At 48.8% G+C, this 12,797-nt stretch overlaps 1 protein-coding gene across 1 annotated transcript in view; it reads left to right on the top strand.

Moving 5' to 3' along the window:
* The first annotated feature begins 4,538 nt into the window (after positions 1–4,538).
* The window catches only part of LOC114584889 (nucleoside diphosphate kinase A-like), a 113,828-nt gene continuing 105,569 nt past the window's right edge, over positions 4,539–12,797 (top strand). Inside the window, exons 1-5 of the mRNA XM_028707052.2 lie at positions 4,539–4,696; positions 7,227–7,357; positions 7,764–7,865; positions 8,728–8,840; positions 10,092–10,259. Of these exons, the coding sequence (XP_028562885.2) occupies positions 4,561–4,696; positions 7,227–7,357; positions 7,764–7,865; positions 8,728–8,840; positions 10,092–10,212 (603 nt within the window). The 5' untranslated portion in view covers positions 4,539–4,560 and the 3' untranslated portion in view covers positions 10,213–10,259. The remainder of the gene's footprint in view (positions 4,697–7,226; positions 7,358–7,763; positions 7,866–8,727; positions 8,841–10,091; positions 10,260–12,797) is intronic.

Genomic DNA, 12,797 nt, shown 5'->3' with positions numbered 1-12,797 from the left:
CCTACCCTCCAGAGCAGGAGAAAACGAGCTTGCTCCATGTGACAGCCCTTTGGATATTTGAAGATGGCATTCATATCTCCTCTCAGTCTCCTCTTTGCTTGGCTAAACATACCCAATTCCCTCAACTGTTCCTTGGTTTCTAGATCATCTTGGTTGCCCTCCTCTACACAGCTTGTCAACATCCTTTTAAAATTGTGGCGCCCAGAACTGGACACAGTATTCCAGGTGTGGTCTGACCAGGGCAGAACAGAGCAGGACTATTACTTCCCTTAATCTGGACCCTATACTTCTGTTGCCGAGAGTAGCATTAGCTTTTTTGTTGTTGTTGTTGCTTCATCACCCTGTTGACTCATGTTCGGCTTGTGCAGGTGGATCTATGCACATTCCTGAAGAGTGATTTCTATGGATTGCTACATGACTTTCAGTGATAGTTAATGATGCTTCTTTGGGGTTTTTCATATCTGCTCAGAGCCTGCTTTTCCAAGGGACTCATGATGGCATTACATGGGCTACTTTATTATTCACAACAACCTTTTGAGGTAAGTTAGTCGAGCAACTGACCTCAGGTGGGCCCCAGTGAACTCTAGGCTTTGTGTTCACCTGAACCTAGCACCTAGTCCCACTCCCACATTTTAATTAGTGCATTATTCTGGGCCTTTAATCTTTAGAAAAACATATCAATAACTGCACGAGAGCCTGCTGTTGTGCTTCACCGAATTGCAGGCACATGATCTGAGCAAATTCACCAGCAGAATGCCATGAACTCGCAGACACTTGCACTCTTGCCTGTTGACCTTGTTTTCAAGAGGATGAACTGTGTAGAGATACCTGGAACCTCTTCAGATACCCCAGTCTTTCCTTGCCATTGTACTTGGTGGCTTGCTGGGTCTTCATTTCATTCAAGGTGTTTCTATACTGCTTTTGAGGCTAGCGCTCCCAAAAGAGGCTTGCGCGAGAGAAGCATCAATTAAAACCTTGCATTAAAACAGAAGGCGCTGTTTAGAGGAGGCTGGATCTTCTGCTTCCACCACCACCCCTGGCCAGAATGGTTCTTCAAAATCCACTATGGCGACTGTCGTCAGAAGGAGGAGCCGTGGCTGGGAGCTGGATTACACATTACAAACTCTGCCTGCTAATTTTTTGTCTTGTTTGATTTCGACCACAGTGACACTCCGCCTGCCCCTGGCCTGCTCCAGGGGTCAGCATCCTTGTGAAAGCATCAGTCACAATACTGTTTACCCAGAGTGAAAGTGCATGTTTTCTCTGTCCAGACCAATGGGTCAATGGTCATAGTTTTGGAAGATGCTCAAATGTTGCTGCTAAGAACTGGTTGTCCTATTTCCCCAGAGCATGTACTCTTCCAATGTGAAGCTTACTTGATTTTAGGAACGTAGGAAGCTCTGGTTCATTGGTCCACCTGGCTCAGTAGTGTCTACACTGATGGACACCTGCTCTCCAGGGTTTCAGATAGGCAGCCCTACCTGGAGATGCTGGGAATTGAACCTGGGACCTTCTGCATTCAAAGCAGATGGTCTGCAACAATAGTTTTTCTTCCATCATGGTGCTCAGGCAGTCATCTGACTAGGAACTGACCAAACCCTAAGATTCATTTAGCTTCCAGCGCAGTTGCTACATCATATGCTTTCAGACGATAGCCATGGCCCGATAGCCTTCAAGCAGGCAAGTGCACTGGCTTCTTTTCCATAAACTGGGAATTGCAGTGCTTGAGGCTCCTCAGAAGTGAGCAACCCCACCACAGCTCCCCTTCGTGAATGCCGTTTGGATGTTTGCACATGAGGCACAAGAGTTGGCAGGTTGGTTCCCAAAAGCCATTGCTGTTCAGTTGATGCTAGCCAGGTCTTTTGGGACAGAACGTTGTGGATTCAAATCAAAGGGTTCATGGGTGAGGTGGACTTAAGGAGGGATCTGAAAGAGGAGGCTGTGTCGTGGACCTTTTGGAGTACCAGGCTTGAGGAGTACCAAGGTAATCAGGGTTGTTCCCGTGAAATGTGACCATATTTGGTCAGATGAATATTGGTAGAGCTGGAAGAGAAAAGGTGAACTGGTCTTTTTTGGCAGGAAGGGGGGCAAAACTCAGAGGAGCTTTAAAAATCAAGAGTGCTTATCTGCCTTGGACATTGAGTCCACCTGCATTTAGTTGAACCAAATGCATGTCTAGTTTGCTCTCAAAAGCTCCTAGCATTGAAGATTCCAGTGCCCCTCTATACAACCTACCGGTGCCCTAGCGCTCATCACATGGCTCCTTCTTGGTGCCCAGTCTAAACCTGTCCATGGCATTTAAAAGGTTGATGGATCCAGGTGGCACAACACCTGGAGAATCAGAGGTTACGATTGGGAACCAGGAGGAGAGAACTAAGCAGGACTCGTTCAGTTGTGCAGAGAGCAGGTGGGGTAAGGGAAAAACAACCCTCTGTCCTTGATGCTTCTGCCAAAATTTTACTGGGGTCACTGTTCTGGGAGCTATGAACTTCCAGTAGGTAGAACAGCGCTGTTTGTCTTCTGAATTGGAGCCAGTTCAGGGTTGTTGGAACAACAGGGGTGGGATGGGGACAAGTATGAAGATGGTCCTAGACAACATAGCTCCTGCTTATGGAAAAAAGCACTTGCGGTTTTAATACATGGTTGGCATCCAGATGACTTCCCCTGCACAGATTCTCCATCTGGCTGGTGGCTGGAGCAGCGTTTGGCAACCCCTGCAGAGCCTCATTTGGCCCAGAGGCTGATAGTTGCCTGCCTGTGTTTTAGGGGAAGTATTTCAGCCAATTTGGTTCAAATCCGGGGAGAAATATAGGACTGAATGTTGTGATCAGGCAGCACCTTTCACATCTTAAAAGGATGGAAAGCTGATGAAGAAAGCACCTGGGAAGGCCAGTGATGCCAGCTACATAATGGTTTGTTTTGTCAAGGGAAAATAGCTTGTTCTTGGACACAACCTCAGCTTAAAGGGCAAAGTTTCTCTAAAGTCTCTAAATTCCCCTATTTTCCCCCTGAGTTGCGAGTATTTGGCTGCAGCTGTACTGACAGAAGGGAGGGTGGCCCCTCTCCAAACGGGCCTCGTGTTTCCTCTTAATCTCCTCTAATTAGATGTTCTGTATATTATCTGCAAGATCGACAACAGCACCCATGAATCCAGCCTCCCTCCCTCCCTGTTCATCACTGAATGACGATCCGCTCTCAGAATGAGGGAGACACTCCTAAAGGCAGAGGTTTTTTATATATAAAAAAAATCTGCACTGAATGTAGCAATTAGCCATACAGATTTCTGAGGTCACAACTTGCACAAAAATCAATTGGTCCTTCAAGTCCCTCATCAATGTTCAAGTGCTCCATAGGGAGGAAAGCCTGTGAACTACTGTTCTAATACTCCAAGCATGAACTGAAATAGAGCAGTATATCTTGGTGTTATAAAGACCAATGTTAATTATTTGCTACAGGAACCCATCCCATAAACTAAGAACGTTTCAACTGTGTGAGAGGGCAACTCCCAAAGCCCATCGCTTCATCCCTTTAGTAACTTCTTGTTGCTGTTTGTTTTTATATCCGCCTTTGCCAACCGGGTGCCCTCTGGCTATTCCGGACTAGAAATCTCATCAGCCACAGCCAGCGTGGGAGCTGCAGCACGAAACACCTGGGTGGGTGCCAAATTGCTGGAGTTACAGAGTGCGCTTTACAAAATAGAGCACCGGTCCCTGCTGCTAGGCGCTTACAATCTAATCCCGGGGAACGGGGGGGGGGGGAATGGGGCATGCAAGGTTGCATCCAATTGTTTCAGTGAGGTGTGCTCGCCTCTGGGACATATTGCATATACATATTTTTATTTTTACTTATTTCGGTTCGGGGGTTTAGGCGCTGGGATTTATTGGGTTGATGCGTGTTGCAGCTAATGTAGAAGTATTTTAATAGCCCCCGTTAAAGTACCCACTTAGTACTTTAGCGAGAACAAAGTACCCGATTAGTAGATGGTCAAATGGTCTGAGCCGGCTTCATAAAACAACTTCCCATTCTCCTTTTGCTGTTTCAGAAACGGCTGCTTTGCTCCCCCCCCCCCCAAAAAAAAACCCCACCCATTCCTGCCTAGGAGCACTCAACCAGCTTTTCCTCTCTCCCCCCGCCCGTCTTCCCTGATCCTTCCTTGCCGGCGGAAGCAGCTACGGACGGTGCCCCGAGATCAGCAAGTGCGCCCACCCTCGTGGTGTCTGCTCGTCTGGCCCATCAGCAACGGGCGCCCCCAGCTTCCGGAGCCGAAAGTTGCTGCAAACCCTGTTAGCAGACGAGGCGGCCGAGAGAAGCGCGCCGCCCGCCCCGGGGTGGGGCTGGTGGTGGGGGGCTGCGGGTCTCTTTAAGGGGGCCGCCCCCCTGTAACGTGATCCTCCTCGTTCCCACGCCCCCCCCGGGGGGGCCGCCTCGCTCGGCCTGGCCTGGGGGCGGACCGGCGGGTGGGGTGGGGGAGCAGCGGCCCCGCAGCCCGGCTCTCTCCCACCCCCAAGCCCTCGTCTATAAACCCGGCCGGGCCGGCCCCCTTCTGCCGGGCGAGCCGCCATGGGCTTCCTGCAGCGCTGCGTGGGCCGGAGCTGCCGCCTGTTGCTGCCGTCGGGGCAGCGGGGCGCGGGCAGCCTCGGGGCGTGGGGGGCTCTGCCTTGCGATCGCCTCCCCGGGGGGCGGCTGTACAGCGCGGGTGAGTTGCGGGGCGAAGCGCCCTCGGGGTGGGATATCGCCTCCGCTCTTCTCCTTCCGGCGAGGAGCTGCAGAACTCGTTCCGCGAAGCGCCTCTCTGCCCCGGGATGGGCGCGCAACTTGCGCCCTCGCCGCATGGTGGCTCCGGCGGGCAAATCCGAGTTAGGCAAAGCCGGGCCAGGCCCTTCCACCCACCCGGCCGATCCGGAGTCCTGCAGGGTCCTATCTCTCCATCAGGCGTTACCCCTGGAGAGACACAGCAGGGCATTCCCTGGTTGCAGACAACTTTGAGGAGTTGGGTATTCCTGGAAGGAATCATAAGACTTGTACCACTTGGCACTCTTTCTTTGCTTACCCACACAAGCTAGCTTGGCATGGGGGGCTGTTATGAAATCTGGCTTGGCATTTCCTTGTGCTGTGCAAACTGGAGGGGGGATGGTCTGTTTCAAGTGCATCCTAGAGTCATTGTTGGAAGGGAGGACGAGGATCATCTAGTGCAACTCCCTGCAATTCAGGAATCTTCCTGAATTCTCCTGTTGGCACAGCTTGGCATCCTCTGGGGTGCATCTATAGGTGCCTTAGGAAGAGCTGTAGCTTAAGGTGAAGTTCCCTCTGACTTGAAACTGTGGAGAGCTGGGAGTTCCAGCCCTATTTTCCATGCCCCACTTTCCCATGCCCCTGTGTTGTCAATGACTCCCAGGGTGGTGGTCAGATGCTGCGGGTGTTCCCTTTTTTAGCATGCAATCTAGTAAAAAAGGTAAAGGACCTCTGGACGGTTAATTCCAGTCCATGGGGTGCAGCGCTCATCTCTCTTTCAGGCTGAGATGGTTTTACCATGCAAACTAGTATCCACACACCAGGTGGGAAGAAAATCTAGCTGTGGGCAGTGATGATTCCTAAACCCTCTCCTTGACACACTGGCAAGCAGATCAACATTGCCAGGCCCACACTTCTGTATTCAAAGATCAGTAGATAAATTGCCAACTAGAGGGTTCAACCTTCATATCTAGCTGTTTGTCTCACCCCGCTCTTGCTTTCAAGACGTGTGCTGGAGAATGCTGGCTCGCTACTTGGCGATGATTCAGTTGTTCCCAATAAAGGTTGCCTCCTGCTTTGGCTTTTGGATCTCTCATCCCCAGAGAGCAGCATAACTGACCTACGTATTGGAAGAGGATAGCTGCTGCTTTTCCTTCTCTCTGGAAAAATAGAGCCCTTGAATTACATCACACTCTCCTTTTTTGGGGGGGAGCTCCCTTTCTCCCCCCAGATTGCTACATGTTGAAGGAGCTTGCTTAGAGCTGAATGGACTCTTCTGGCCTACCGTACTGGACTGTTGTAAGGATTGCACAGTCAGTGTATGTGATTTCCCGAGAAGGAGACACTTCAGCTTATTATAGCAAATGCCCCAGAAGAGATTCCTGGCAGTGGCGTCCTCAAGAGACTAATTAGCAGATTCATTGTGACATAAAGCTTTTGTGGACCAGTCGACCCCACTGCGTCAGCTGCAGCTGCTGGGATTCCTGGCACAGAGGGCAGATTTCGCTTTAAATGTAATGGCCTATATTTAATGTATAGGAGGTGCTTGGAGCATTTAACTGCATGATATGTAAGTATCATTAAGCTAAGTATTATTAGCTTAAAAGTTGCCCATTTCCCTCCCTGCTGGCGTCTGCTGCTTCTGTGCCTTGAGGCTGCAGTCCCATCCACCTGCTTTTAGGTAGGTCCCCAGTGACTAATCAGCCGGCTTGCTTTGCAGGGCTGTCGCTCTCCTCCTGCAGGAAGCAAAGCCCTCTGGGAAAGGGGCTAGGTGTCTATGCACCACCGGGCATCAAAGCCTTTTTGCGGTATTCCCAAAATTTTGCAAGAGAGAGCATCTAGTGGAAAAGAGGGTTGAGCTTTCCATTGCCCCTCCAATAATGCTTCCTTACTCCCTTCACTTTTAGGGATCTTCAGTTTGATTTGCCAGCCGTCGTGCCTACGAAACAACCCAGCATCTCTATACAGGCAAATACTTTTAAAAAGCAAACATTGTAAAACAGCAACATTAGTTTTACAGCTTGCAGTCTACTATCTGAGGGTCAGAGTAACCGTGACACATTTTGCTAGCTCCAGAGCAAAATTGGCTGCTTTCTGTGTGTTTATCACAATTTCTACCACATTCTATTTTTTACTACTTTGGCCTAAATGGAGGGGGAAGTGTTGCAGAACTCATTCAGAAATAGAACAGTGTTCTAATGTATATTATCCTCAGCCGATGGCAAATTCAGCCATAGCCCTAAACAGGTGGAAATTGTAGTGAAATTTAGTGCCATCTCAGAATTAGGGCATTATGATGAATCACCTCAAGATCTGGTGCCCTGTCATCTTAAACTTAGGGCTCCAAAAGGTTTGAATTGAAGCCCAGGGAAACAATCCACAGAAAACCGGGGGGGGGGGGGGATAGGGAGGATGAAAGAGTACCCTGAAAGGAGGCCTGGCTGGCTGGCTCCTGCAACACTGAACAGTCTAACCACCCTTTCTTTGCCCAATAGGTGTCCCTGGGCTGCAGGAACGCACACTGATCGCCGTGAAGCCAGATGGGGTGCAGAGGAGGCTGGTGGGGGATGTGATCAGACGCTTTGAAAAACGCGGATTCAAGCTTGTGGGTCTCAAGTTGCTCCAGGTACGCTCACTGGGTGCTGAAATGGGGGGCAATCAAGGCTTGCCAAGCACTCAGGAAACATTGGGGTAGGTTGGAGCGCTCCTTCCTGTTTCTGTAGGGATCAGCGAATAAGAAGAGAGTTATCCATGACCCACAGCCTTGCTCCGGGGTGGGGTGGGGAGGGAAGTTTCAATCCCTCCCGGGGATCTAAATGTTAATGTTGTCATCAGCCACCTTCGACAAGGTAGAAGAAATTGACAGTTAGCCCTTCCTCAAGGTGCACCTCTGGGGTAAGGGGTTCACGAACCCACAAAAGCCCCCATCCCTTGGACCCAAAGACAATCTACCCATGCTCACACGTGCCTCGGGGTCTCATAAGCAGTAGGCTCTGCCCATTTGAACGTCAGATGCCCCTTTGTTTTGGCAGGCCAATGAAGGCATCCTGGCAGAACACTACCACGAACTGCGCCGAAAGCCGTTCTATCATGATCTGATCAAGTACATGACTTCGGGGCCTGTGGTTGCCATGGTAAGACAGTCTCTCTTCCCCGTCCCCCGTCCAGCATCCACGTTGGCCAACCAGAAGCCCCAATGGGAAGCAGACTAATGGGACCTCTGGGTGCAATAGCAGTTTCCCCTCTGGTGATGCACAGCAAATGGCCTTTCTAGGCACACTGCCTCTGATAGAGGAAGGAGAACATTTAGCCATTGTGCAGGGGCAGATCTACTGTGAAACTAATGAAGCTTAAACTCTCAGGCCCTAATCCCAGAGGGGTCCCAGAAGAGACTTTAGTCCATGTTGCTTGCAATGTTTTATATCGCACCAGTGACACCGTACAGCAATTTCAATCGAAATCTGAGATGTAATAGTTCATTACTTTTCACGTCGTGATCTGTTGTGGAACAGCCCCATCAAAGAAGATTACGGGTTATCCAGACCTTGTTGCGGGTTGCACAGGGAACCCCGTGACAATTCAGTCTCCAGGACCCCAGAAATGTAGGTCCACCACTATCATAGTGGGATGCAAATGCAAATCTGGGTACTGCTCTTGTGTCCTGGATATGGGAAGAACCGTTTTGCGTAGGTATTAGGCATAAGGGTGAAGGGAAACCCCTGTGTACTTCAACGGAAGATCCCGCCGCCCGCTGCAAATGGCCAGGTTGGGCCCTGTGGTCCAAACCAGGCCCATAGCCAGCTGCAACGCATTAAAACCCCTCTGCCCCAGTCACCTAAACAACCTATCTGTGTCAGGCGCTCTGTGATGTTAGTTGGGGGAGCACCTCTGTACTTCATGAAAGGCACTGATAGAGACATATTGCCTTGTTTAGCTGTTAGCAGGAATGTCAGAACCACTGGTCTTTGCCCTTTTTTCTATGGTGTCCTGTTTCAGGTCTGGGAAGGCTACAACGTTGTCAAAACCTCCAGGGCTATGGTGGGGGAGACCAATCCCGTGGAAGCCAAGGCAGGCACCGTCCGGGGAGACTTCAGCGTCCACGTCAGCAGGTATGAGTGGGACGAAATTGCAGGAAATACAGGAAGTTGTTCTGCACAGAGTTAGACCATGAGTCCATCTAGCTCCATATTGTTTGCACAGACTGGCAGTGGCTGTCCAGGTTTTTCGGGCAGGAAGTCACTCTCAGCTCTTGCTGGAGATGGGATCTGGGATGTTCTACCTGTGAGGCAGGTGCTCTGGCACTGAGCTCTGACCAGGCCGGTCTTGACTTGCTGTGGCTTCTAGGTTCACACTTTGACACGAGTCTCTGGCCTGGTTACACATGAAGAATACAAAACGCTGACTCTTTTGGTTAAGTCCCGTTTCCTGGTCTGGTGAATCATTCGTTTAAGTATGCTGCAGAATAGTTCCTCCTGCCATTAAGTAGTTATCTGAGGGGGCCAGTATGGAAAATGAGCTTTCTGGGTCAAACGAAACCAGTGTTCAACACTGCCATGTATGAATAATAGGGGAAGGGTGTTTATATGAACCAATCAAGATGTTGAAATGTCAGTATGAGTTCCCACACTTTGTGTTGCGTGATCTTTCTTTGCTTTCTCATTTTTCCATTCTATTGTAAATTACATTTCACTTTTCCATGTGTGTGCTTAAAAATCCTCTTCCCTTAGTTTGTGATCTGTATTTATTACTGTCTACATTTACAGTGGAATAAAATGGCTGAATGGCCTATGCTAGCTGGAACTACAGATTTTGGGGAGGGGGGTTGTTGTGGGAATCAAGTTTTAATTTTCCCTTGCGTTTTTTAAAATGTCCTTGCTAACAGAAATCTAGCAGAGCAAGAGTAGACTGGGCTGAACCTTCGTTCCCCGATGTGCTCCTTCTTTCCTTGTTTTTGTTTGAGTGAGCGTTCTAAAAGTCCTCCTTCATGCCTAAAACAGGCATTTGATACTAGATTTCCGCCTGGAAAGTTCCTTTTGCCTCTGGAGGTTCTGCAGGGAAACTCGTTCCATCATTTTACTGCATTGTAGTGGCTTCTTGACTCAGCCCCAGGTAAGGATAGCTCCAGATGCTGCCTTAGAGCAGCCACACTGTAGGCAGACCCAGCTGTTCCTCCTCGGGAATTCTGTAGCAATTCAGGAAAGAGTTCTTGGTACCCCTCATCCATTTATAACTTATTTGGGGGAAGTAGGTTGTAACAGTTAAAGGGATATAAAATTGGGTGGGTTGTTTTTGTAGTTGTAGGATAGATAGGACCTTAACCTACGATATGCCCTCATTGTGAGGTTTCCCCCCGTAAACAGGAACGTTGTCCACGCCAGCGACTCCCTGGAGACAGCCCAGAGAGAGATCAGCCTTTGGTTTCGCAGCAACGAGCTGATAGACTGGGATTGTTGCGATCAGAAAATCCTGTACGAACACTGAGGACCTGGCTTGGTCTACACCCCAGCACGGGGCCTACTACCTCTGCCTTTCTGAAGCGATCCATGTTCCAGCCGGTGGATGGTGTGTTTGGAGGAGGGCGGGATTATTGCACTTCAACCACTTTGGCTTTCCTTGGGAGGGGGCAAGGAGCAGGCACCCCCTTTGCACAGGCCACACCTTGCTCTCTGCCGTGTGCACCACTGTGCTACTTGGAGAGATTTACATCCGTGGCAGAAAAGTCATGGAATTACGGGTCTCGCATTAAAAAAACCAAACTATTTCTACAAACCTGGTTCTGTTCTTTGTGCCTAGAAATTGGAAGTCTGTGTTTGGGCCTGCCATCAACTTGTAATCCCTTTCTCTGTTTGCATCTCTACATTAATGAAGCTAGCCATTTTCCTCCTGTTTTTAAGGTGATGTGTGAGTGGCCACCTGATTGGGAATGGACAGCCTTGTAAGAGAAGAATGCAGGAAAATATGATTTAGGTAAAGATGGTCTTTTGCACCTCAACACCGCGGGAACTAGGTGATGATGCATCACCTAGCAGATTGCCTCACCTGATATATGCCCCATTTACCACTTCAATATACCCAACTGGTACAGGTTATACACATACCTGTTCAGCATTGGTAAGAAATCAATCTTTTTAACATGGCAGCACCTAAACTTTGAGACTCTCTGCCTGTTGACATCAGGCAGGCATCTTTGCCGTACTCTTTCCCACACCTGCTAAAAACATTGTTTAGGTAAGGCTATCCAGACATGCAGAATGTGTTTCAGTCTGGTTTTAAGCTTCTTGTCGATTGTAATTATTTAATGTTTTTAAGAGGTCTTTTTACCTTTTTCTTAAGCTGATCATTTCATTATTTTATTCTTTCTGTAAAAACTGTGTTGAGGGTTTTTGTTTTTGTTTTTTTACAGTCAAGTTGTGTATCAGCTTTATGAAATAAAAGCAAGCATCCCCACAAAAGGCTCCTGAACCAAAACAAAGGACACAGATTCACATGCAATTTCCATATGCTAATTAGTATGTGCACAGTGGAGAAAGAAGTCATATACTTTAAACAGAAAAGCTCTCAGCACAGTGGGGAGGACTGTGACCCTGTGTCCCTGCTTAGCCTTTCCTTCACGTGCTTAAATGTTGATTGGCACCTCCAAGGACCTTTCATACGGTTCTCTTCGTTTTACTACAGTCCATCAAACAGAAGACTGTCCTCTCTAAAGGAGGGTTTGTGGGTACCCTGGTTGTGCCCGAGAAAATTATGTCCTTGGCCCTACCTGTGAGTCTTGTAACTCATTCCTATTTACATTAATTGTCACGGGGAGCGTGAGGAAGGCAGAAATGTTGCTTCCTTTGTCTAAACACTTCAGAGCAATAAAGGGCACATCGCAGTAGAAAAGCACCTAGATTCCAGAGGCTTTGCTAGCTTTTGCGTTGGATAACATGGTCAATTGCAACAGAAAAACTTGAATAAGGGCTGCTGTTTTCCCAAGCAGGAGTTTAACAGACTTAGGTGATTTTGTGTGAGCTTCCGTCTGGTGCAAGGACCAGAATGACACAAATCTTACTGAGTTTGTATTCAAGCCGACATTCCTTGCCTCATGAAAACGTGTTTCTAAGGGCCTCCTTTGTTGGGGATCTGGCATCCTATGACATTCGCACAAGGCAAGTTGCTAGCCGTGTGAAGATCTTAAAGCCCAGAGGTAGGTGAGAGGGGGCTACTTTCTCATCAGAAACTGTTGCCTTGTGGTTAGTGGTGAACTTTAGCATAGATTCTGAGGGGCAATGAACCTGGCCCAATTCTCCAGAGCAAACCATACGCTTTTGTGGGCAGAAGGTAAATAGCCGCCCAATCTTAGGCACGTTTGCTCTTTGAAGTCAGTCCCACTGTCTGCAATGGGGGCTTCTTCCCATATAAAGACCACAGGACTGCAATGTACACATCTCTAAAACAGTAGTTTTTTAAAGCAATTTGAGGGCCCTTAGGTTTTCCCACCGCAGGAGAGAAAACTATATGCCTAAGCAATGCAAAAGATTGAAAGCTAGGGCCCACATGTAGACAGGACAGCTTGCATGAAATGTTAATAATCTGCTCTGCTCCACTGCTACTTTCCCCTCCTAGCGACAGGACATTAGTCTGCTCTCCAGTTCTTTGGACCCTTGAAGATGGGGAACAAGACGCTGTGTTTCAAGTTACTTTGGTTGCCAAGTGATTAGTCTTGATGGCTTGGAAATCTCAGCATGCTGTCTGCTCCTGTGTGGCTGCTGCAACTGGCTGTTTTTAGGGAATAACAATTCCCTTCCCTATCCAGCCAAGCAAGAGGCCTGCTCACAGTTCAAGGATGCATTCCAGCCAGGCAAAAAGCACTCAAGGGCCCAGCACAGAATCACCAGGCATGTGAGCTGGAAAGAGTTGGGGCCACATTTAGCCCCTGAGCCTGTGCTTCCACACTCCTGTCTTACTCCCACCCCAACATGCAGAGGCTTTGGGGTAATTTGGGAATGGTTGAGGGACTTCGGTATGTTCAGCATGGAGAAGACTGAGCGGTTGGCCACCTTCAAAGATCTGAAGGGCCGTCACAT

Source organism: Podarcis muralis, chromosome 14, assembly GCF_964188315.1.
Source record: "Podarcis muralis chromosome 14, rPodMur119.hap1.1, whole genome shotgun sequence".
NCBI lineage: Eukaryota > Metazoa > Chordata > Lepidosauria > Squamata > Lacertidae > Podarcis > Podarcis muralis.
This window is presented reverse-complemented; position numbering and strand designations above follow the sequence as displayed.